We start from the raw sequence: 27724 nt of genomic DNA on the forward strand, positions 1-27724 counted from the left end.
AACTATTTTCATATTTTGTATTTTTCCTTTGTTCCCAACCCCCTACCCGCTAACCCCTATGCAGGTATGCAGCGGTCGTTTCCGCTTTGTTTGTGCCGGTTGTGGGTTTTGGCTCAGCCACACAGCTTACCTGAATGTCAATTCCATGTAAAAATAAAATTCTTCATAAGAATACTCAATAAACTTAATCAAAATAGTAAATGCATTTCAGTTATGAAAGCGAAACGACAATTTCTCCTTTTTCGTTAATACAATTAATTCTTAAACATTTTTACCATACAATTAAAACAATTTTAAATAATGAATTCGGTAGTTTAATTAATAGTACCTACATACATAAATTTTTAAATTTCATTAATTATTCTTAACGAAGTTGATAATCTATAGGCTAACATTATTCTTCCTATACATACATATATATTATTTTTAAGATATTTTAAAAGTATCTACTTATAAGTATGTGTTAAGTATGTACTTATAAGTATGTGCTAAGAATATTCGGTAAAAGTATATTCTGAGAATAGTATCTACTTATAAGTATGTGTTAAGAATGTACTTATAAGTATGTGCTAAGAATATTCGGTAAAGGTACATTCTAAGAATAAACTTTTACGAATATTCCGAGTTACTACGTACACGAATGTACTCAGTATATTCGGTACGAGAATATACTTTAAAGTATGTGCAAAGAACATGAAATTTAGAATGTTTTTTAAGGTACATGCTATGCTTGTACTACGCATATACTAAAAAGAATATACTCTGACGAATGTTGGTAGTATATGCTTAGAACATGATACGAACATCATTGTTATGTGGGAAGAGCAGATGGAGAACCCAAAAAAATGGCCTACCTCAAGGAAGCGTTCTGGCGTCGTCCCTATTTAACATCTACACCAACGACCAACCAATGCACCCTCAGACTGAGAGTTTTGTTTACGCTGACGACCTTGGTATCGCCGTAAAGGGGAAAACACTCACACAAGTGGAGTCGACAATGGAAGAGGCTTTAAACATGATGTCAACTTACTACAAACAAAACTCATTAAAACCAAACCCTACAAAAACCCAAGTATGTGCATTCTACATCAACAACCATCTGGCGCATGTAAAACTGAATGTTTCTTGGGAGGGACAACGCTTGGAACATACTGATAGGCCCGAATATCATGGAGTGATACTAGACCGGTCACTAACGTATAAATTCAACTGTCAGAGCACAAGACAAAAGGTTTCTACGAGAAACAACCTTCTCCGGAAACTTGTAGGGAGCAAGTGGGGTGCAAACCCCCAGGTCTTAAAGTCAACAGCTGAGGCCTTAAGTTTCTCAACAGGGGAATATGCTTGTCCCGTTTGGGGTAGATCTAGACACACCCAACAAGTCACCACGGCGTTAAATGAAACAGTAGAATAATGACCGGTTATATGAAGCCTACCCTTCTACCATTACTGTACCGGGCAGCTGGATTCGCATCACCAGACGACCGTAGATGCGCCTCACAATATGTGGAGAAGTTCAGGCAAACTTTCGATGAAACGCACCAATTACAGTAATCCCTCATTATCCGCGGACTCATCAACCGCGGTTTCACTTATCCGCGGTTGCGATATCTGTTGAATTTTTAATGAGAATGTTTTATTATTTTTATATATATTTTATAATTTGACCAGTCGCGTTAAATTACTCATGATACACCACTGGCGCTTGTTCTTAGTAGTAATACTACGGCAATTAGTTTATAGTTCAGAAGGTTTAAAATACCCGCGAATGTAGACGCTGATCTCAGCGTCTTTATTTTTGTTGATATGATAATACATATTTCACAGATACGCAATTTCATCATATTTATTTCTATGTACTAATATACGTATCCAAATTGGGATTATGTCATATTCTTCTTTGGATCGTGGATCCCTCGCCAACCACGGTTTCACCAACCGCACCTTTCTCTTCGGAACGTAACCCCCGCGGTTGAAGAGGGATTACTGTATACCGGTTTGACGAACGGTCAGGAACCAGCCGACTTAAATCAAGGAAAAGGTTTATGAAAAATGTCAGCGTCGAATCACCCGAACTGTTCCCCCTACATCCAGAATGACCTAATGGAATGAACCTGGACTGGAGAACCTGGCGGACACTCAACCGCATACGCACAGGTGTTGCCCCTGGAAAACAGAACCTCATTAAACGGGGCATCAAGACAGATAACGACGCACTTTGTGAATGTGGAGAGTATGCAGACTTTGCCCATCACAGTGCACCCTCAATGATTTATGGCTCGCATATACAAAGGGTGTAGACGTGGCCCGACATTGGACAGAAAAACTGTAGTCGGATCCAGACACGAAAAAGTAAAAGTAAGTAAAGAAAGGCTATTCCCTCGCTTAAAGAGTAAAACCAAAAAAATCTGATTAAATTTTATTCATATAGTATAAAGTACTGGTTTTAATCACAATGTAATTATGTACCTAAATCTAAACAATAACAGTAAATAGATATAAAAAAGTTTTAACATGTAACAAACTATCTTATCAATACAGTACCCAGTAAGTATTCATTGGAAAAACATAGCAAGAGGTTCAACGTGCGTTTGTCTGGACCCAAAATGGTTTAACACCCTCCAATAAATATGGCAACATTATAAAAAAAAATTGTTATTATACTGAATTAGAAATATAAAATAGGTATAAAAAATAGTTGAAATGTAACAAAAATGGCATTGGAATTGATACATTGGCTATGCCAGGGCCATAAAAATAATAGAAAAAAAAACAATTTTAGAATAGAATACAATATTTTTTTTTATTTTTGCATAATTTTTTTTTACATATTTGAGCAAATAACGTCAAGTAAAAGTGTTTCAAAATTTTAGTTTAAAACACGTTTATTTTCACGTTTCGATTTCCACTTCAACGTCAAAACAAACAAAATTTAAACTAAAATTATGATTAATTCCCAAAAAAAAATAGTAAATTATATTAAAATGCCAAAATAGTTTCAGAATGATATTAAACAGAGATCTAGGGTAGTACACAAATTACATAATGATGTAGTAGATGAACTAATGTATAAGGAAGGAGAATATATATCACACATCATCGAACTATCAAATCTAGAATTAATTGAGAGGAAGAGGTATGACAACTATGGCCTAAGAATCTTAATAAATAAAATACTGGAGAGTTGCTGGACAGCTTCCTTCCATAAAACAAAGTATTTCCTTTTTGGGTCCAACTCTAACTTATTTCGAAGGTTAATTTTTCGTTTTTCCTATATTCTTATTTCACCAATTTCAAAATTAGTTTCAGTCATAGCTCTATAGATGCTAATGGTCCTTTTATGGCTTATCAGTTTTTATTTTTTTATAAGTTTATTTTTTAAATTCATTTATTAAAATAAATTGTTTTTTTTTTATTTTGTGTTTACATATTTTTAACTTTACACAATGTATGACTAAACAGGAAAATGTCCATTTAGAACTTATTAATAATAATCTAGGGCCAGGGCTTAATTCGAATTTCAAACCTGCTTTTGCATCGGAAGTGACGGGAATTAGTTATAAACAATTTAATTGCTTCTTCTAGCAATCATCATAGCTATTCGAAGACTATTTAGAGACAGCTTCTCTGAAAAGTTCATTTGATGTAAATCCGTACCATTCTGAATTGCTTAAATGATTATAATTCGTAAAATGATAAATATAATAAATCACTTTTGCAAAATGCAATTTGTTCCTTAACACGTTGGCTGCCGTCAAACATAAACGTTGTGTCTCATGTTGTTGTTGATAAGAGCCGCGTGGCACACCATAGTTCTGTCAAAAGCATAAAAAATGGAGACTCGTAGCCGTAGGGACCCACTTTTTTTAACATTATGACAGCCAACTTGTTAAAGAAACCTACAAAATGATGTTTAGTAAACGTTGATCCAATAAGAGACCGGGCAGTATCCTCGCCCCCGCTAGCGAAATTATTCCGATTCGATTTTTTTGCACAAACTTACTCAGAAAGAGGTTCTTATAACATATCCGTAGAGTCCCGGGCGGTGCCGTGGTCGAAAAATTGTTTAAACAATTTTTTTTAAACAAATTCACAAAAATTATTTTTTCATTTCGAACAATAATTTTTTAGATAAGTTACTTCATTTTGAGCAAAAAAGGTATCAAGTCATTTTTCTCTAAAATTGATTGTTGTCGCGTTATATGCCATTAAAAATTTGAAAAATGCGAAAATTGCCATTTTCAAGGCTTAACCCTTAAACGCCCAACCTTTTTTAGGTCCCATGTACGCCCAAGGGTGGGTATAAAATGCCCACCTCGAAAATAGCTAATATATTTATTAAGAGTTGTTGAAAATGGATTAAACTTAAGAATCTTATGCTTAATAAACACAGCATCTTCTAAAATATTAATATAAACAATTTACAAACGTTACAACAAAATTACAATGTACATCAAAATTAACATACCAGTAAAAGCCAGTAATTCAGATTTGTCGATTTTCTCCATATTCTTTCTTTCAGCCTCCTCATTGGCGGATAATTATGTAGATTATGTAATTATACATCGATAATTATATGGATTATCTTCCTACCAACGAGAAATTATATAGAAACCTGTAGTAACAAGTTTTGCCAAGGATGTACTTTTTATGCCCATCCATATTTAACTCAAGATGCTGCTTTTATTTTCAAAAATATTGGTAGAACCAAATTAACATTCGATAATGGGCTGGCTTTTTAACAATAAATAATTTTTAAAAAAAATTTAAACACGTAATAAATATGTTACAAGGGAATACGCATTAGGTGGACATTTTTTACCCACCCTTGGGCGTTTAAGGGTTAATAACTCGATTAAAAATTATTATTATGGAATTCAAAAAGTAACCAAATCAAGTTTCAAATCCCTTCTTCCAGGTCCTGAAGAGATTTTTGTCATTATTTTATTACAAAGCTGCTATTTTTAATTATTAACAATTACCGCTATAGTCCAACTGTATCGTCGTCCCCGCTAGCGAAATTGTTCAGATTCGATTTTTTTGCACAAACTTACTCAAAAAGGTCCTTATAACATATCCACAGGGTGCCTAAATTGTTTAAACAATTTTTTTTAAACAATTTCAAAAAAATTATCTTTTCATTGCGGACGGTTCATTCAGAACGTTTTCGGACCTATCAGTCCATCATCAGTGAATCTAAAATAGAATAAGTAATCCCACTATTAAAATTGAAAAGATGGTTGAAATTTTTGAAAGTTAACTTTCAACCATCTTGTCAATTTTAATAGTGGGATTATTTATTCTATTTTAGATTCACTGATGATGGACTGATAGGTCCGAAAACGTTCTGAATGAACCTATTTTAATCAATCCATTGGGGATTTTTAAAATTTTATTAAATATACCTTTTACATAGAAGTGGTTTTACTTCATGTTAATGAGTTTTTTAACTATATGGCATACAGCCAACCCAGGGAACTACCCCTTTTAGTCTAATGATAGAAATAGATTCTGAATCTGAGGCCTTATCTTTTTCAGATTAGCTTACCACATCCAGTATTTGCTGTTAAGAAAATTTCATTTTTTTTTTGTCAAATAAATTTTGTTTTCTGTTGTTTCGTCTCATAATTTTGTATATAATTTAATGATTTTTAATACCCTATTTCATCTTTAACAATATCCATAAGCTCGTCAAAGGTTCATTCTCAGAAAATTCTCTATATCGAGAATATTCTCGGGAATATTCTCCGATTTTTCATTCTCGAGAATTCTCCAACACTACAAGAGACAAATCACCAAATGGATGAAAATCATTGGGACTACTGAGGATTTGTTTATAACAAATTACCTTCACTTCCTACGTAAAAGCAAGTTTGAAATTCGAATACACTATGAAATATACTCTGAAATTTAGTGGACTTTAATCTAGCACAGAACAGACCTGGCCCCTGGACTATAAGCTTTCATTCCATAAACCACTTAATAGCAATCCATACTGTTCACATCTACATTGTCATATTCTTTCAAAATATCATCCAGAAGCGACTGGAAGCCATCGGTTTGTTCTCTCCACTGGCTTTTCTCTACTAGACGCCGTTCGAGATCAGTATACACCAAGTTCAAGAACAACTCCGGCTTTAGAGCTTGCCGCTTCTTGATATCGATGTTATTAAAACTGGGTTCATCCAATTTATTAAACACAGTTTCCAACAAGTTGAGATCTCGGGTATCCAGGATATCTTCCAAGATGGAATCTGAGATCGGAGCATACTGAGGAGTAGATGGCACAGTGGACATCATAAAGTCATCTACTTCAATCTGAGCCACAGCTACTGGAGGGAACACCACTTTCTCAATCATCGGTGACACCGGAGTGGTAGGCGCAGTGTGCTTTTGCAGACTTTGTACGGTGACCTGATGATTTTTGAGCAGATCGACAAACTCTTTAATGGTATTCGTTGCAGTTTTGGAAACTTCAATATCACAGTCGTCTTGGAGAGCTTCGTAGAATACCGACAAACACCCGATTTGAGAAAGTTCGTTCAGAACACGCACTAGCCTTTTCTCAACTTCCAAATCGCTCAAAGTCACGATCTTTTTGAGCTCTTTTGAGAAGGTTACGCTTGGAAATGAGCCGTCGATCATGCCCTGTTGCGTCAGATGTTCGTCGATGATGTTCTTCCAGAATTTCAACGCCTTTACCCTGACTTCCCAATGGAGGTCAGCGACTACTGCGTGGTTCATTACGTCGTAGAATCTGTTCATTAGGTCTTGGGGTATGCTTTGGTGTGTGAAGATACAATCTACTAACGTAGCAGCTTCACAACGAACTATTCCTTCAGTTTCGTATTGTAATATCCTTAAAACAATGTCCTACAACAAAATAAATATTTTCAGTGTGTTGAGCTATTTAACTGCTAAAACACTGACAACTTTTGTTTATATACTTCCACAAAATACATTACAAACTAATGTCACTACAGTTGTTTCGACAGAGTGCCTTTCTCAAGTAATGAATTTTTACTATTTGTCTACACCTACACTTTATAGTCTGTAACTAAATAAGTTGGAGAGGGGAGCTGTTTGTCTCAAGTTGGTCATTCAGAATTACACACACCCAAACGTATATGGAATCATCTGATATTTTTTACTATTTCGTGCGAATTTAAAAAACAAACACACGAAGTCAAACGATATTTATTTTAAAGCAATTTAATAACAAATACATAACAATTAAATAAAACAATAAAGTATTTAACAAACAAATTGAAAATTGGAAAGAAATCCTTTGTAAAAGGTATAAAATTTTTTATTAAAAATCCCTTAAAAGGGCTACATCACAACAAAACGTTTTCGATTTTTATAAAAAATCATCATCAGTGTTCGATAAACTGGATGCTAGCTGAGCCACAAAAGAAAATATCTGGGTAAAAACCCTTTACATAAAATATAGATGCCTTAAAAGTACATACTTCAATAAAAAGACCTGTGATGGTCACATGGCAAACAGGATAATGCCCTAAGGTAAAGTATACAGGTTTCCCAATGGAGTTGCCATTAAGTCATTGAAATGTGATCAACTCAATTTGGATCCCACGTGTTGGGAAACCTGTATACTTTACCTTAGGGCATTATCTTGTTTGCCATGTGACCATCACAGGCCTTTTTATTGAAGTATGCACTTTTAAGGCATCTATATTTTATGTAAAGGGTTTTTACCCAGATATTTTCTTTTGTGGCTCAGCTAGCATCCAGTTTATCGAACACTGATGATGATTTTTTATAAAAATCGAAAACGTTTTGTTGTGATGTAGCCCTTTTAAGGGATTTTTAATAAAAAAAATTTTATACCTTTTACAAAGGATTTCTTTCCAATTTTGTGATTGATGGTATACAGCCAACTACAGGAAAACTGTTTCTTTTCCTTGTGGAAACAAATTGAAAGTATGTAGTTGTTTTAAAGTCAATAGCATACAAAATTTCAATGTAAAACGAATAATGTTTAAATTGTTACAGTGTTATGACCTCTAGTCCTTATGCAAGCTTCAGTTTGCGTGGGTACGGTCCTAATCAAATTATTAACATTTTGTTGTGGTAGGTTGCTCCATCCTTTAAGAGCAGCTTGTACTAGCCGTGCGATGTATTGTGGATTATCCCGGCGAGCTCTAATTTTTCTTTTAAGCATATCCCACAAATATCCTATAGGATTAAGCTCGGGTGAGCAAGCAGGCCACTCTCAGTCTCCCTCACAAGGGATACCTTCTGCTTCAATGATGTCTGTAGTGACTCTAATGGTATGTAGAGGTCCGTTATCATGCAATAAAATTAAAATTTTCTCCTGTTGCACCTCTCCAGAGCCTGACTACAGGTTATCAACATACCTGTGAGCAGTTAAAGTTGATTGAATGAAAATTAAAGGAGTTTTTTTACGGATCACAATTCCTCTCCAGAACATTACACTTACCCTTGAATATTTGTGAACAGATCTGACAGTTTTCGTTCTTGCTTGTCTTCCTCGACCTCTAAGTACACGATCTCATGGGTCATGTGATTTTACACAAATCCTGACTTTTTTTGAAAATAGCACATTTTGTCAATTCCCAATGTTTCAGCTTAGGTGGTGAAGACACCAATTTAGGCGATCAATATTATGCTGCCTGGATAACTCGGGAACCCATAACTGTCTCCTGCTGTATAATTCTTGGTACGAACTCTTCTTCTTAACGTTTCAACTGAAACAGTTACTCCTGTAGCTTCCAAAAGCTGCCTTTGGAGCTGCAGGTGAGAAATGGTTGGGTGTCTTCCAGCTGATTGGACAATAAACGATCTTGGAGAACCGTTATTACTTTTGGCGACTTTCCCTTGCTTTATTTTTGAGCTTTCCTAGTTCCTGTTACCTAGCATAGGTTTTGGACAGAACGCTCTGTATTACGCCTAGCTCTAAAGCTATGTCCCTCTGAGAACATTACTTTCTCCACAAGACCAATAATCTTTTCTCGTTTTAAGTTATATAACCCCACATCAGCCATAGTTTCGTTTTTGGACGCAAAAGTTAGTTTATTTATTTTCGTTCAATTTGCAACTACAGCAAATAACCTATACCGTACCAAGCTGTACTAACCGATTGTCTTATATATTTGTTTATTTTCAATAAAAACGTTTATTCTTCGCAACAATAACAAGTTTTTTCAAAAGAAATAAATATTACTTTGAAATACACAGTAAGTTTGGGTGTGTGTACATATATCAGTTTTTTTAATTATTAATTTCCATAGATTCTAATAAAGATAGCTTAAAGCCTTTATTTTGTATATGAAGGAATTTAAATTGTTCATTAAAAGAATCATTATGATCTAGAAGGTGAAGTGCGTATGTAGAATCTGTTTTTCTATTATTGTAAGCTATACGTTTGCTAAAGATCCTACCAGTTTGACCGATGTAAGTTTTTGGGAAATCAACACATAAGTTTGTATAACCCACTGTATAAGTGCTTTTTCGTTTGGTTCTTGTTGTTCTTAACATATTTGCTCAAGTTGTTGATTGTTCTGAAACCTGTTGTTATTTCCTTCTTTTTTATGTCTTTGGCTATTTTTGTTGAGCTGGGTTTTTATCTGGTGGTGGAAAGACTAATTTCAAGGTCTTCTTATGCAGTTTTTGGTTTAAAATTTTTATTTAAAATAACCAAACCCACAAGGAAAGGAATAACGCCAGGTTTCAGAACAATCAACAACTTGAGCAAATATATTAAGAATAAAATTTAAAAGACAAAGCGCTTACACAGTGGGGGATACAAACTTACATGCGGTGACTGGCCAAAAACTTACATAGATGAAACTGGTAGGACCTTTAGCAAACGTATAGCGGAACACAAGATAGCTTACAATAATAGAAAAATAGATTCTACGTACGTACTTCACTTTCTATCTAGATCAGGGGTGGGCAAAGTGCGGCCCTCGGGCCGCATGCGGCCCCTTATACATTTTTTTGCGGCCCGCGGAAAAAAAGTGAAATATTTTCATTTAAAGTTTTTTTTTAATTATTGCTAATATTAATAAATAAATATAGATAATGCAGCTATTAACACAGCTAATATAATTAACACTTTCGCAGCGATTGATTTTTCCGCAAATTTTCAACATAACGCGGGCAATTATTTGGGTTTCCGGCAGAGTTTTGTCGGCTGCCTGAATGAAATCCATGAAATTTCAACAAATGGAAACGATATTTTTGAAGTAGTCTGGAACTGTTTGGAAAATTTTAAATTAGCGCGGTAATCACCTAGTAAGTGTAACAACTGACGGAGCACCATATTTTTAAGAGGAGCAAATATTGCAATTTTGAGAAAACGTAAAGATTACAATTTTCAGAAAATCAGTTATTATTTTTCACTGCTTAACCCATGAGCAGGTATTGTGCAAAAATGTTTTGTAAGTAGTCAACGCCAACGTCATTTTAATTATAACTAATATTGTTAATTATTCGTTCAATAGGATTAAATCATCGTGCATATTTTTATATTATTTAATTCTTTCAAAGAAAACAAAAACCATGAAGGTAATCTAATGTTTTTCAAATTTATAACTTATAACTTTGTTTATTTTGATTTAAATGACGCGTGTTGCATATTACGTATGATGCGTGTTTGCATCTTCAAATATTTAAGTAACTAATAGCAATGTGAAAATAGAATTTACTATTTTATTTGGGAATAAACTACAATTTGAAGTTTGAAATTAAATTTATTTGACGTTTTCATTTCCACTTCGGAAATTCTTATCAAAATACAAAACATTAATAAATTAAACTAATTAAATAAATGCCTAACTTATTAATGTTTTGTATTTTGATAACGATTACCGAAGTGGCAATCTAAACGTCAAATAAATTTAATTTCAGACTTAAATTGTGGCTTATTCCCAAATAAAATAGTAAATTGCATAAGATGTCACAAGGAAATAGCTTCAGAACAATATTAGGGAAAAAAGAAATAGGTTCATAGATAATATAAAAATAAATAAATATATAATTACACATATATTTGAGGGAAATACCATGCTTAATTAAGTGCGAATGCTGTTTAGGGGGAAGGGGTACGATTTGAAAAATTTGAAATTTTTGATTTTTTTATTATTTTAAATGAAAGTACATAACCATATTTATTTTAAACTTTATTTTAAATGAAAGTACATAAAAAAATAAATAAATAAACATCAAGAATACTCTCTAAAATTTTCAGCTTGACCGGAGTAAAATTATCGGGAGTAAAGCATGATTAATATCCCTACCTACGACTCGATTTGCAGTAGCTTGAGCGTCGTGAGGAACGTTCAACAGATGTTCCCGTCTCTTTTGTAAATTACTCTGCGATTCAAAAACATATTCCGGCGTGCATCATTTTACGATTTGACAGACAAAAAACAAATTAAAATAAAAGTTGTCAAACCAAACGCGTTTTTCTCAAAACTGCTTTTTCAAAGGCGGTGGGCATTGTAACTCAAAAACTACCTACTTGACAGATCCACCTGAAATTTTTCACAGATTTTCTTTAAACATTTCGTGAGGTAACTCTGTCGAGATATGTTTTGGTTAACAATAATAAATATGTTGATTTTCACCCTTTTTTACAAAAATTTCGTTATTTTGACTTGTATTTGAGTGATACCAAAAACTCAAAAATCGTTAATACTAAAAAACTCAACAGCGTTACCTCGAGAAACTCATAAGCTAATAATTTTTTTTGAATTTTGAGTTCTACTGCAAAATCCATTTTTTTGGAGCTGCCTGTATAAATTTGCCACCGTTGGCTTATTTTTCAATATTTGGTCTTGATTTTTTTTTAATAATCATTGAATTGTACTGAATATGTTTATTTAATATCCCCCCCCCCCTTACTCAAAATTAGTAAAAACTTAATTAAAAATTCGAACATGTATCAAACATTGCGGCCCTCGGTAATAGGCCAAAAATATTTTGTGGCCCTTACTAAAGAAAGTTTGCCCACCCCTGATCTAGATTCTAGATCATAATCACTCTTTTATTGACCAATTTCAAATTCTCCATATTCAAAATAGAGGCTTTAAGCTATCTTTATTAGAATCTATGAAAATTAATAAATTAAAAAATACAGATATAATACACAAACAACTCTCCCCTCCTTAACATATTCAGTTAAAGACTGAAAATAAATAAACTATAACAAATTTTGTGGAAAAAGATCGTGTATTGAAAAAGTGTTGAAAACGAAAGTTTCAGTGTTTTATTGTTAGATAAATATTTTCAGTGTGTTTGAGTTATTCATAATAGTAACTTCTTCTTCTAAAACAAGGCTCTTTATATGTACTTACGTAGAAGTTGAAGGAATTTGTTAAAGCTTCCCAGAATTCAGGAATTTCTATTGCTTTCTGGACACATCTTACAGCTGAAGCTCTGACGAATGGATTTCCATCATCAGTGGCCATCCTTAATACCGAACAAGGCAGATCATTTTCTAAAAGTAGCTTTTTGTAGGAAGTAAATTCTGGAACAAGAAAATGTTTGAATTAGTACTAAATGCAAGTATTATGGATTTTACTAGGAAATCATTCAAACTCTTTTCTTCTTTCGGTGCCTTATTAGGTCCGCCTAACGTTTGCCAATGTCGGCCCATGGCGTTGGCGAGAAAACATTAGAATTTAACATAAGAAAACCACCACCTATTCGTCGACTTCAAGGCCACATATGACATTGTCAAAAGAACGGTACTAAACTAAAAGTCAAACAATTAGGAATGCACGTACAGGTACAAACTTGACGGCAAACAAATTCAACAAATTTTTCCTCATACATTAGTTTTTTCGCTACCCTCAAGTTTGGCAGGACAGCGCTGTTGTCAAATAATAAACATATAGCATACGTTTAGTTTTCGATTAGAGATAGGCGACTGAAGGAACCTCTAAAATTGGCACCACCGTTTATGCGAATGAGCTGCGTTGCCACTGTAGAATCGACGAATGACTGAATAAGACCGCGCGACTCGGGTGTGGGAAGCGGGGAAGAAGTGTTGCCATGTATTGTGTGTACCCCTATACGCTGTGAGCTCGTACGTAGAAGGGATATTTACAAATTCGCGAGCGCCAGTAGTGACAAGTCTGTAAACCTTTACCGGAAATTTGACATAAATGTCAAAGTGATTAATTTAAAATTAAAATTAAAAACATTAATTAAAAAAAATATTAGTTGGTCAAAGCTGTGGTATATATTTTTACCTTAAATATACTTACGTTTTAAATACTGAATTTCAGTTTTTTTAATGTTCCGTAATATGTAATTATAAATTAATCTATTAATTTTAGCGCCATCTACACGATAATTGTGAAAGTATCCGAAGTAAGAAATTCATATTTTATCAATAGAACGTCAAAATGATTAGCAAAATCTTAAAAAAATCGATTACAATTTAATTACTTTTTTGCGTTGTAAATATTAAGCGATAACAATTAAATAATAAATTTAAAAATTACCGGTGAAAGTTGAATTAGTAGTCCGCTAGGAGCGACACCAGCGAAGCTCAGAGCGTATATCTAATTTAAAAAGAAACACACCGTATGTATTTACCACAGTAACTACCGACTACACTGTTTCTCTTTGTCTTTAACAGTGTGAAACAAAGATAATTATCTGTAATATAAGTGTCAAAGTCATGTTGTCCTACAGAAGGTTATGTAAGATTTTTGTTTGTTTATTTTTTTCTTCTTCTTTAAGGCCTTTGGGAGCTGCGTCAATTTAGCCAGCAACATTTCTTAAAATTAATGCCTTACTAAACCTACGATAAAACAAAACTGTTACGAACCTAATCGACCAATCAAGGATAGGGAAGGGAAATGGTTAAAAAATAAACTGTCGTTAAAATATAAACTAAATAAATAAAATATAATTTGAATACAATAATTTGACATTATATTTAACCTCCAATATTATGACAGACGTCAGTTACCATTTACAATCTCGCCAAACATATTAATGACGTCATATAGACTCGTCACTAATTACAGCCAATGAAATGCTCGCAGTAATAAGGTTTTTCATCGACTGTCATTTGTTTCGAGCTTCTGTCATGTGTCACATAATATTAATATATCTACGTCATACTTCTTTGGTTTTTATCATTGTATATACTATACCAATAACGTATAACGTAGATATATTAATATTATGTGACACATGACAGAAGCTCGAAACAAATGACTGTGAATGAAAAGCCCTATAGGAATGGCATGTCAAAAAAATCTGATTATTCCCTATATATTTTTTCAAATTTAGAATATGGCAACAAGGGGAAAATTACGTGCATTCCTTATTGTTTAACTTTTCCTACAGTCGGAAAAATTAAAGAATACCCATGAACGATCACATCAATCACATATTATTCAGATTATTAATAATCTATCTCCCTCGTTTGTTATTTATGAAAAAAAAACAGCAAATACAAAATATGTGATTGATGTGATCGTTTATGGGTATTCTTTCATTTTTCCGACTGTATAGATACCAATCAATGCATGAGTTTAATAAAGCACCTAGACCAGATCCGGGTGCTGTACGATATCTTAACAAAATTTCAGATAATTCAGAAAAGTGTAAATATGATGACGGCCAACGTCTGAATATGGACACGGCACCTAAAGAAGAAGAAGGATGTGATATTAAAGATCGCTTTATATCTTACTTGTATTGATGGCTGTCATGAAAAGTGACTGGAGCAGTTCAATGGTGCTGTCTCTGACCTCCCAAGCCCCGTCGTGCAATTTGACGCGTAGCAACGCAGGAAGTAGATGCGTAATGGAATTCTCAGCATCATCAATGAGAAGAGCCAAATCGCAAGTCATATATTTGGAGATTCCTTTCTCTGCTAATTTCAATGCCGTGACCACTATCTAAAATAAAATATTTGGAAATAACTGTATAGTGACTGGAATGCATTGTTATGTATTGTCAATGAGAGCAAAAACAGGATATTACCTCCGAAGTCTGTTCTACTTCATGGATTTAATGAAATTTTGGGAATAGCCTCTACTCATCTCCTAATTCAAAGTCTACTCTGTGCCGACGTGCACTTTTATCTTGGGGATGGTTCCCACTCCCTGTCGGGGTGGAAAATTTTTTGGTCAAGTTAACTACGGAAGTGGATAGAGAACCTAATTCTAGGCAAAAACTGTTGTATATATTTTTTTGAAAACTCAATACTTTTTAAGTTATTCGTGGTTGAAAATTTGCCATTTTTATTGAAAAATGACACCTTTTCTGACGGTTTTTGCGAATACCTTAAAAATTATGCATCTAACGAAAAAAAAAAAAAACTATATAAAACATTTTTTTGCAGCTTATGAAAAACCAAAGAGATTCGTTTCTTCATAAATCTTCTAGTTATGATCTAGTTATCAAAAAGAGATATGGTAGGTGAAAAGAGATTTTTTTTGGTGCATGCTCAAATCGGTGTGTTCAACTTAAAATAACAGAAAAATGATCGATTTTAAGTGTATAATGCTACTAATATCTTTTGTAGTATTGAAAAATACCTTTAAACGAGCACTGTTTAATGTCGATTACATTCAAACTAAGCGAGATATGGTGCAAAAAAAATTGATGACTAATTTATTTTAAGATAAATTGCGAAGTATATTTAACCCCTCATCCACCAGAATTTAGAAGCATCGTATTCCTTCTACAATACCTTTTATTATAGTGTTATTTCTATGTTAAATAAGTTAAACGGGTTTAACCCATTCGGCTCTGATGGTGGCAATTGCGAAACCTTGTAATTACACACAGATATCTGTGATACGACTTATTTGATTTTAATGTAAATCCAATAGAGGGCGGCTACAATTCGTTTATATAAGATGATTTATATGTATTTAAGGCATTTGGAATGTAAACAGGTTTTGTTGTTCTACTAGAAGTAATGGGGGGCGAACAAGATCCTTTTTTTCTTCGTAGGTATTTGTTTTTTTGTTCTAATATTGTTATTGCTGCGAAAAAAAGCTTTACATATGTAGCTGTTGGTATTTACTAACTAACATTATAAAAAGTTCATTTAAGAATAAATTGTAATTGTTATTGCATTTGCTAATTTTTGGCATGATCCTATAAAAGGCGTACGCAAATGTCACCTGTAGGTGTTAACAGTTACAAAAGTGAATTAAATAGATTAGAATTTATGACAAGATTTTCAACAATGAATTCTTTTCATTGTTGAAAAGGCTTAAAATAAATGGTTTTTGAAAAAAAAATAAGATCAAATTATAGAGCGCATTTTTAAATTTTCTTAAAAATCTTCTTTTTTCTCCATGCAACTTGATAATGATAAAGAGATACAATAATGAAAGAAAAACAAAATTGTTATCTGAAAAAAACACTACATTTTTGTACTGTATCTTTTTTCGTATCTCTTATCATTTTTGAGTTACATGGAGAAAAAAAATTTGATCTTATTTTTTTCAAAAACCATTCATTTTAAACCCGTCCAATTTTTTTAACATAAAAACACTATAATAAAAGGTATTATAGAATTTAAATGCTGGTGGATAAAGGGTTAAATATACTTCTCATTTTTCCTTAAAATACATTAGTCATCATTTTTTTTTTTGCAACACACCTCGCTTAGTTTAAATGTAAGCGACATTTATCAGTGCTCTTTTTAACGGTCTTTTCAAGCACTACAAAAGGTATTGGTAGCATTATACCCATAAAATTGACCATTTCTCTGTTATTTTAAGTTGAACACACCGATTTGAGCATGCACCAAAAAAAAATCATTTTTTACGTACCACATCTCTTTTTGTATTATAACTAGAAGATTGATGAAAAATGAATGTCTTTGGTTTTTCATAAGCTACAAAAATGTTTTATATAGCTTTTTTCGTTAGATGCATACTTTTTAAGGTATTTGCAAAAAAAACCGTCCGAAAAAGTGACATTTTTTAATGAAAATGGCAAATTTTCAACCACGAATAACTCAAAAAGTATTTGAGTTTAAAAAAATTATAGAAATGTTTTTGCTTAGAATTGGGTTCTTTAGCCACTTCTATGGTTATTCTGACCAAAAAATTGTCCACCCCCGAGAAGGGATGGGAACCAGCGCCTATATAAAAGCGCCATAGGATATAGGGTAGACTTTGTTGCTTGAGCTATTCCCTACTTACAGTGAAAATATCAAGTACTTAAATTGATGCAGAAGGTCGGAATTCGGAGCCAAATACCCTCACTGACTGCACTAGAATGCAGTATTACCTTTGTCGGCCATATCAGTCCATTGAGAAGATGATAAACAATGTACAGAACACATAAAGATTCGACCGTATCTTGCCACGTCAGTTGAAACTCGTCGATAATCATAGCGATAACTTTCAAATGTAGGTCCAAATAATCTGGCTCATTGATGAACTGTAACTGCAGTTCAGGTTTCTCCTTCAAACACGTATTTAGATCCTCTATCAAATATATCATCATCTGAAAGGCCAGAATAGCGTTTTCCTTGTAATACAGTTGTTTGGAATGGATGAAATACTTCAGTGCCAGTATCCCATTCGTGATGGAATAGTTTTCCAGCAAATAATTTTGCCATTTATATTTTACCCTGATGGTCTTAGGGTAAATCCGATCGACCAGTTTTGAGATGAAGGAGTACCTGAAACTATCCTGATTACCTGAATCACTGGTATATACGTTAAATCCAATAGTTTTAACAAAAACCGTGTACATAGGCATCAATTGTATGGCTAGCAACTGATCTTCGAAGCTTACCACCTTAGGGTTAGCAAGCAAAGTAGCTGGCAAACTTGCTTTGATTGTATTCCAGCAATTCAAGGTGGTGAATAACAGAAGAAGCATGCAAGGCACTGATATTTCATTGGCGGCATCGTACAGTACGTTGAAGACCACCGGAGATATTTCTGCTTTCTGATGGGACCCAGCTCGCTGATTTCCGATGAATTTAATTTTCAGTTCATACAGACTCAGGTAAATCACTGTTCTGTAGACCCAGCCTTTAATTACGGAATGAGTCGTGACAGCTAGGATCTCTTTTAACCTCTTATTCAGCTGGAAGGTCTCTACTAGTACCGCGATTACCGCGCTATCTGTGGAAGCAGCTTCTGGTCCTAGAAGAATATACAAAATCTCGCTGATAAGTCTTAAGGTGGAAATCAACCATTTCTCGTGACTTTCATTGAAGGAATGATCAACAATAGCTTTGTAGCATTCATCTAAAGGTACCAGAATGTGTTGGATGACGTTTTTACAGAATGGCACATTGAAACTGTGTGATTTCTCTAACATTTTGGCCACGAATTTGTTTCCTTCCTTATAGACGAAAACAGTCTCATTATTTAAGATGATATCCACTAGAAGCTCCCAATGGTTAGTGGATATCATCCACTGCAAGCCAGATTTGTGTTCTACAAAGTCACCAAACAGTTTTATAAATGCTCCAGTTACTGTAGGTTGAGAAACCTTCTTTATTATCTTGACCAATCTTTCGAAGATGTCATCGCTGTTGAGATGGACGAATATTTGTTCTGATTCGCAGAGATATCGGGTGATATTTAGGACGAACGTGAGGAGACTGGCGTTTGGCGGTTCCTGAAGCCTTTCGCACTGTACAATGTAACCTTTCAGCCATATCGTCAGGAATTTTTTGTGTGTTTCTATCTGTTGTGGAGTAAATTTACTTTCTGCAACAAAAAGGAAAATAATTAGGCACTAGAATGTGATTCCATGGACAAAACTGTCCAAAATCCAAAACATTTTCGAATAAACCCGGAATCAATATAAAGGGTGCAATATTAATGCAAGGAAGTCCAAATACTCATGTGTCGTAAGAGATACGAAAAAAATTGTTACGGTAAAAGTTGGGGTATATAAAACCATACTTAAACAATCTTTTCAAAATATACAGGGTCACCCTTATTGACAAGGTGGAACACACTTATTTTTTTTTAATGCAATACCCCGTATATTTTTTACATTTTTTAACTCTCCTTGACGTTCCTGTTTTTCTTAATATCAGATTTTGCAATGTTATGCAAGGTAGTTTAAGGGCACCCGAAGTCCCATTTAACGACAATGTTAACATTATGTCAACTATCTCTGTAACCAAAGCACTTAGAGACCTAATTTTTTTTATTTTGAAACTACATGTATTGTTTAATTCCGCGTTAGTGATGTAAAAAGAGAATATTCTCGAGAATATCGCGTAGATTTTTGTAAAGTAAAAAAATATTTATTATAAAATTTTTTAAAATATTTTTACAAAAAAAAACAAAAAAGTTTAGATTTTATTTTTATTTTACTTGTTCTTGTACATTTTTCAATAAAACTTTACCAAGAACTTGATATTTACCAAGAACTACTGTAAAAATTTATACCTTTTATCATCTAAGGATCCAGAGATATTTGACATCAAAAGTTAAAAAACCTAATATTCGGGAAATTGCAGAAACATAAAATACTTTAATAGGCAATAAAGAAAACTACCGGCACCAATGGCGTAACCAGGGGGGTTTTGGGATGTACTTTGAACCTCCCCCCCCCCAGAAACTTCATAGATGTACCACCCTCCCCTTAGGATTATCCTGGTTACGCCGTTGACTGGTACCTACATGGTAAGTTGAGTGCAGACGTTCAAAAAACAAATAATTTTGTAACCATAGATATTTTCTACTATAATGCGTTATACAATATTGTTGGCAACGGAAGATTTCAGATAATAATTTTCAATCATAACCCAAAAAAACTTAAAAAATTCAATTTTTGGACTTTGGCTGTCTTTAAAAGATAATTACGTTTTTTTTTATTAATTTCGTAGCAATATTTCACCCTGTAGAATTGTAGAGATTTGACATCAAAAACTCTATTCATATTCAAACCATTTTTATATAGTCTACTATTATGCAAAATTATCCAGTAAATGGAATTCTTCGCACTAATACCACACTCTGTAGATTATTTAATTACTCATCATATTCATTTTAGAAAGCAAACAAAGAAAAATATATGCTAAATAAAAACAATGCTTACCCTGTTCCTTGCTGGTTAAGTGTGTTAACAATAGATTAAGATAATCTTTGTTGTATAGTTTAAACTTTGGATCCAACAACTTTTTTAACACTTTCGCTAGCTTTGGATTTATTTCTTCTCTCCTACTTTCTAAATCAATAACTGAAACGGAATAATATATTGTTGTTTAATATTTGTGTTTATTATTGCGAGGTTGTTTATGAGGAAATTAGCATTATTTTCAACTTATTATTTTTACTTATATGACTAGACTTTTATAAATTTTTGCAGAAAAAGTTGTGCGATAAGTTCAGTAAGAGTAATCGACTTATCCTTCCTCTCAAATAAGTCGGGGATATTATTAAACAAGCTGAAAATGCGAGCATTATCATAACGAAAACTTTGTTTATTTACGTATTTTAATTCATAATATGGAGAATTGCTATTATGAAAAGCTGTTTAGAATTAAAAATTTTGTTTTTAGGTGCAATTATATCATTATAATTTAAATGTTGTGAACTATAAAGGTATTTTACTCTTGATCGAAATTCATATTTTATATATACCTCGTATAAAATTAATAAAATTTGATATATGATGGTTGCATCATAAATCTTAGACCATGAAGAGCTTTTTATGAAGAATAACTTTTCTTCGTCAAATTAAAAATAAAAGAGTTATAAATGAACATGTTGTTGGTATCCATAATTTGAGAAAAATCTTCAAATATTTTTTTCTATTAGAAGGATGTAATTGCACATATCAGACCATAATTTTTTATTCCAAACAACATTTCATATAGTCGGTTCGCTAAACTCAGACACAACTGGCTAGTGATTTTAGTCAATAATTTTGCTAATTCGGCAAAAAAATAATTACTAAATAGTTAATAATTACTAAATAATTAGTAATTTTGCCCATTTTGGCAAAATTGGCAAAAAACAAAAAAATTACCTACTAAAATCACTAGTCAGTTGTGTCTGAGTTTAGCGAACCGACTATAATAACAATTTTCATTTTATAACAAATGGAACAGTCCATTTATCATTAGGTACTCCAATTAAAGGGGAGGCTGTATACTCGTATAAACCTTTTTAAAATGTGTATTTTTGAAGTTAATTGTATTTTTGAACATCTTTTATTTATTTTAAATAATAATTCAATTCACTATCAAATGTCATTAATATTTTATTAATACTTAATTTAAAATTTAGTTTGACATTCATAAGTGTCAAACTCAAATGTAAATAACCTATGCTTTGCTTAACAAATTCAGATTAAAAAACTAGCCTACTTATTAGCAACGATTTCAGCTGACGTTTAGTGTGTTGGCAGAAAATAAAAGGATTCTGACGTCACATTTTAGACTTTAAGGTCGATTATCTCGAAGACGGTTAGAGATATCGAAATGCCGTTTTCAGATTTGTATTCAGAAGACAAAACTACATACGAATCCATCGATAAATCTGCTCTAAGTATTGCAGAAGCGGCAACGTAATAACACACAGACTTTGCGAATTTATAAACGAAAAGTTTTCGTTCAAAAAAATTAAAATATTTAAAAATGAAATTAAAAGCATCGTTTTCCTTTTTTAGTTTACTTGCTTTTAACTTTAAAACGATTCTTTTTATAGTAAAGTCGTAAATAAAATCGTGACAATTAAATTTTATATAAGATACAACTGACTAAAAATTGGTTTGATGCAAAATAGCAATAAATACGAAAAAGTAAGGAAAACAAGCCTTTCCTTAGTCAATGTTTTTCAGCCACTTTAACATTAAATTATATTAATCCACAAGGAAAAAGTTTTCCTGTAGTTGGCTGTATACCATGTAATACAAAAAATTAGTAAATTCTTTATAATGACACTGGTCGTTTGCTACCAGACTTTCACCATGTAATCAAGTCACACCACAGCTCAGATGTTACCTGGGGCATAATATTAAAATAGTTTAAACATCCATGCTTTAATTGGCATTTTTAACTGATGTTTCCTTAACGGACCACTTATACAGGGCTTTGACCCTCATATTTTTGTTAAACTATATCTTGGTGGTTAGCATGTAAACTTCACGTAAGCACTGATGATGACTGGTAAACCAGTCGAAAACTAGTTATGTGATTGTGATGTAGCCCCTTTTTAGGGATTTTAAATATATACCTTTTATAAAGGATTTACTAATTTATTAAATTATATTGTTGTGAAGGTCATTTTTATTAATGTATCATAAAAAAATGATTAAAAAAATTTAATTTGTTTAAGGGGAGATTGTTTAATGTTACAGCTTAATTATACAGCTGTCAAATGGAAACATTTTTATTCGGAGCTTTAAAAGGTACACATTTGGTAAGTAAAAGTCTACAAACTAGGAAAAAATATGTGGTTTTATGACAAAATTGAATTATATTATCATATAAAAGAAAATAATGACTCACCAACAACATTTTTAGAGCTGACAGGGGGTTTCTGCATTACGAGACTGCCTGACATCTTGTAACTCTACTCTAATATGAGCATCGCCAAAGTATATCTAAAGCAGAAAATGAAAGCAGCATATAATTTTGATGATTATGCGGCCTAATACATAACTTTTCGATTAGTTGAAACGAAATTTTCGTTTTATTTTTACATATTTTTGTTTAGAAACTGTTTATAAACAAACTGGTGGTATAATGCTGGTGCATTTTCCTCTTCAGAGGATTACAAAAAGGATCCAAGCAAAAGATGTTTTATTGCATATTTAATTTATCAGAAAAAGTAGATAAAGACAAGGCAGCGCTCAGATAAGGATTCATAGACGAGATCAATTAAGTTTTATAAAGATAACTTAATCACTAGTTGATTTATTAATAAAAAATAAAAAATTTATCTGATTTTAAGAAAATTATGTTAAAATTTGGGAAAAAATTGCATTCGCTTCCTATCGAAGAGGATGGAACTCGGCTAGGAGACATTCTGTTGAACGGCACCTGACTGAAGAAGTAACCATATTACGTGCTTGTGCGTGATTGGCAGCAAGTGGGTTAATGCAAACTAAGATTGGATGGAAGCTTTAACATATAAGAACTTATTTCAATAAAACAATAAAATATATATTCATGTTATAATGTAATCAAACAAATAAAATGGGGCGACATTTGACATACTACAGTATTTTTATGTCAAAGATTGTAATTCACATGATTTGTACATAGTCCATTGTGCATCTGTTGTTTTTCGTTTAATTATTTTCATTCTAAGTCTAATTTTGGTCTGTGATCTGATCCTAAGTCGGCACTTGGACATCTTTTTGCCGATATAATTATGTTCCTGCATCTCGTACTTCTACAATCAACTCAATTCTTAGTGTTACTTTTTGCTACATACCACAATTAGTATCCTTCAGTTAGTTATTTCGCCCTTTCCACATAATCTCTTGAATGCAAGTAATTTGTACTCTCCTTCTTTTAAGCTGTAAGACTTCCCAAATTCCAAGACTGTTTCTTAATTTTTCTAATATGTAATGGTGTTCACCTGGAATAGTCCTCACCCAGAAATCTGAATTGAGGCTCAGTTTGCTTCCTGAACATTATTTTACCTCAGTTGATGCTATCATTTCATTTTAATTATATTGGAGGAGCTCTTTATTATTATGACCTGAAAAGATTTTTGGACGTTTGATGCCTAAATGCCTTTTTTTATCAGCACCCTTTTCTCCACGATTTACCCAACACACCAACAATACAACCAAAGCACAGTTTACCCCACACTGACTAAATTTTTCTATATAGGCCAGGATCCTTACTGTAAGGACTGCCCTATAAGCAAAATGTATTGTTGCCCATATCCCATAGGAGGCACATACTTTATTAGTAAAAGTCTAGTATACAATGTTGTGTTGGAGACAAATGTCTTGAATTTCTTGGAGCTACCGTAGGACAAGTAATTCAATTTTAACAGAGCTAAAAGTTAGCCAACGTCTCTTCAGTAAAGTCCACCTCTAACAATTAAAATACTTTGGACATGTTATGAGAGCAAACACAGAAAACATGGAAAGACTCATTATCAAGATCCCCAACAAGATGAATAGATCAAATTACAGGAATATGCAAAAGACCTAACATCATCATCAGTGACCGCTGACAGCCCATGGAGGGCCATGGTCGCCCGTTGGAGTTTCTACGCTCTAAAGTTTTACATGGAGTGGAGGCCAGCCACACGCATAACTCCTCAAAAGTTCTAAACGATATAAATATAAACGCCTAAAATATTACGTTCTTGTTTCTTTTTGAGGAGGTCATGCATAGGTACAGGTACGATCACTGAATAGTTTACACCTTAATTTTTATATTGTAATACTGTAAAGTTGCAGTGTCGTACACATCTGATAAATGTCAAAGTCAAAAAATTTCAAAAAGTCAATACTTGTCAAAAATTTCTTATGTTGAAAAATAAAATAAATCGATATCAAACTCCTCCAAAAAAAACTTCTTTGTATACTTTCCATTTTGTTATTTTTTTTTATTTAGCTTAATGCCTCGACAACTAATGGCCCTTGGCATTTTTGTTAAATTTTGTAAAATATATTTATATTATTTTGATTTTTTAATTTTAATCAACATCTAGGTACACCACTGGTAACGTCACTTTGACGTAAAAGGTGTGTTTAAACGAGGTGAAATTTAAAAAAATTGGCTCCTAGATACGTAAGCCTGTAAACTATTCAATGATCGTAACTGTACAAAAGACCTATGCATAAGTTAAAAGAAATGACTAGAGACAGAGATCTTTGGAGACAGACAATACATGATATCATGTTGACCGCTACACTCCCTCTGGGGGGTCAGGATTGAAGAGAGAGCACCTATACAATACAGTAGACTTGCTCTATAACGAGAACTGAAATGACAGACTAATTACCTCGTTATAAGCAGATCTCGTTATATCAGATAACACTAATATTGAAATGTTTTGATGCCTCTTACGTAGTTTATTAGGTGCTGATGACTGACCTGAACAATAAGACTTCGCCATCGTAAATTGTAAATTTCCTACAATATTCAATATCGGTCAATAGATCAGGAAGAAGTTAAACAGGAACAGATAGTTAAACAGGATGTTTGTTCCAATGGTTTTTGGCAAATCGTCTCTCTCTCAATAACTCAAAATCACAAACAGTGAACTTTACCCTAAGACATAACACCATTACACATCCCATTTTAACAGATTGTTCACAGGAAGCTAAATTTCTTGGTGTTTATCTTGATCAGGGACTCACTTGGGAACGGCACATACTGAAACTTTCCCAAAAGCTCTCAAGCCAACTCTTTTTATTTAGAAACCTATCTAAGGTTACCTCCCTTCAAACCCTTCTTACATCATATCACAGCAACTTTCACTCACGACTAACTTACGCAATCCTTTCCTGGGGACACTCTTGCCATATAGATAAGGTGTTTGGTCAGCAGAGAAAGTGTATTCGCATAATCACAGGTCAGGGTTATCGGGACGATTGTAGGCAGTCTTTCAGAAACCTGAGGATTCTCACACTACCTTCTGTGTACATTATGCAGTGCCTGTTGTATGTTCATCAAAATGTAGATCTGTATAAAACACAACAGCATACTTATCAGACTAGAAATCATGATGCCCTTGTACCAGACTTCAGTCGACTTGAGAGGACCAGAAATGGAACCAGATACCTAGCATTGAAATTTTATAACTGTATACCAATATCTATTAAAAGTCTTGATTTTAACCAATTTAAGAGACAAATTAAAAATTATCTTCTGATGGGTGCTTTCTACTCATTTGATGAGTACTTCAGATCTAAATTTTGTTTTGTCCTGTAATTTAATTAGTGTTTAGTTTTTAAATTTTAGTAATAGGTTTTTTTACTGAAGTACTGTCAACTTTTAATGTAATTTTAGACAATTTTAATTATTGCTGACCTGTAAAAGTACATTTGTACATTATTACCAATAAATACTCTACTCTACAGGAACATATAGTTAAACAGGAAGAAGTTTATTACAGCACTGGCCTCGATAATAACACAGATGTTGGGCATTTCTATATACAGGCAGTTAGCGTATTTATTTATAGCCATGGCTGTGCTAAAAACAGGTCAAGAAACATATTCTTCGATTTCATTTTTCCTCGTTATAACCAAATATGCCTCCCTATAGAGGTGTTATAGTTCAATAGGAATTTCATGGGACATCTAGTGTACCTCTTTATAAGCAAAACCTCATAATATCCGTGTTCATTATAGAGAGAGTCCACTGTATTAAAATGTTCTTGTAAAATTTTATTTTTGAGACTGAATGATGACGAATCAATGTTTGTGTACAAAATCAAAACTAGTAACATACAAGATAGTTCAAATAACAAAGAACTGCATCCTTAAAATGCCCTGTGAATGCAACAACTTTTATATATGGGAGAAACCGCAGGACCACTTAGTGTCAAGATAAAGGAGCATGAAACGTACATCAAAAACAGAGACCACTGTGCTACAGCCGACAGTGGCACCCATAAGGTAGTTCTCGTATGAATCTATAACGTAACACTAAAATGTCACAGCTGCTTTGAAACAAGCCTTAGTATGGCTCGTTTTGGCTCAAGTAGTAGAAATCATTGAGAGACCCTATCGAAGGCCTTTAGAAAATCAATATCATATTGCAAAGACGAATACCTCTTATCGTCTCTTTGGTAACAATCTGTTCTGGTGATAACAGTCTATAGAGTGTACTTTACCGTTTGTGCAAAATAGTTTTTCATCTAACAAAGTAACAGTTAAAAAACTAAATAAATATATAACAGCTGACATTCCCAATATGGATTAAAAGCAATGACATTAGAGTTAACCTATAAATTAAAGCAAACATCATTTTTTAGTATATAAGTTACATTCATGTTATAAACTAATCTTTGCAAAAGTGGTACAAAACTGTTGGTAAAAAACTGTAACAGAAACCAAAACACCTACAATCTGTTTCAATGTGTATATCTTCCATAATTTATGATGTGTCAAATAGAACAAACTGTTCATTTCATCTAAACAAAACAGGAGACTGAAGAGGAATAAATGGAATAATTATTATCATTTCTAGTTAGACAATATTCCACAGTCAACACTGACAGAATTAAGAGATATGAATGGAAGGTAACTTCACCTTTTAACTGATTTCCAGCTATGATTTTTAGTCATCCATACTCTTACAAATTAATCACTAAATATTGGACTTACCTCATGAAAATCCCTTATCTGATTTCTTTTTTATACACAAAACACAATTATGCATAATTATCCATAATATAATTACGCAGAATTTGAGTTATTATAGTTTATTATACTTATTTTGACCTTACCTAATCATAACCTTATCTTTTTGACTTTTTGGATTAGCACATTCTTCTTTTTTGTGTGTTGACATAAAAAATTTGTTCTATTTTTGGGGTGTATTGTTAGAAGTCTAACATTAAGGTACCAAACAACTTTAAAATAACGGGTGAGTTCGGATGACCACAGCGGCTGGACAGTAACAAAACGCATCCCTATCTAACCCCTCTCTCTGCCCTGAATAATTAATTGGCTTTAGAACTTCTGATCTAGTCCTACTCTGTTACCATATTGGACTGGTACAGATTTTAAAAAGTGTCACCAGCAGGTGTATCGATGCACCCATCTCTATTAAAATGGACCA

General features: G+C 33.0%; 1 protein-coding gene across 4 annotated transcripts; it reads right to left on the bottom strand.

Annotated features, from left to right (window-relative positions):
* Nucleotides 1–2407: 2407 nt before the first annotated feature.
* LOC114335447 (uncharacterized) lies at nt 2408–27544 on the bottom strand. 4 transcript variants are annotated; one of them, XM_050654074.1, is made up of 7 exons: nt 27390–27544; nt 22472–22566; nt 20056–20196; nt 17269–18710; nt 14705–14912; nt 12345–12517; nt 2408–6873 (listed from the first exon to the last, which is right to left on the bottom strand). In XM_050654074.1, exons 2-7 carry the CDS (start codon nt 22524–22526, stop codon nt 5980–5982), a joined length of 2913 nt encoding a protein of 970 aa, XP_050510031.1. In that variant the 5' UTR covers nt 22527–22566; nt 27390–27544; the 3' UTR covers nt 2408–5979. The 4 variants fall into 4 exon arrangements, with proteins under 4 accessions (XP_050510031.1, XP_028141486.1, XP_028141488.1 ...); XM_028285685.2 differs by having other exon boundaries at nt 27268–27411; XM_028285687.2 differs by lacking the exon at nt 27390–27544 and adding an exon at nt 27194–27249.
* Nucleotides 27545–27724: the final 180 nt, after the last annotated feature.

The sequence above is a fragment of the Diabrotica virgifera genome, chromosome 1, assembly GCF_917563875.1.
Source record: "Diabrotica virgifera virgifera chromosome 1, PGI_DIABVI_V3a".
NCBI lineage: Eukaryota > Metazoa > Arthropoda > Insecta > Coleoptera > Chrysomelidae > Diabrotica > Diabrotica virgifera.

Coding starts and splice junctions, on each gene's coding strand:
- LOC114335447 (XM_050654074.1), bottom strand. CDS start 22,526: ATGTCAGGCAGTCTCGTAATGCAGAAACCCCCTGTCAGCTCTAAAAAT. Junction 20,197..22,471: donor CAGCTCTAAAAATGTTGTTG/GTGAGTCATTAT, acceptor ATTCCGTTTCAG/TTATTGATTTAGAAAGTAGG. Junction 18,711..20,055: donor CTTAACCAGCAAGGAACAGG/GTAAGCATTGTT, acceptor TTTTTGTTGCAG/AAAGTAAATTTACTCCACAA.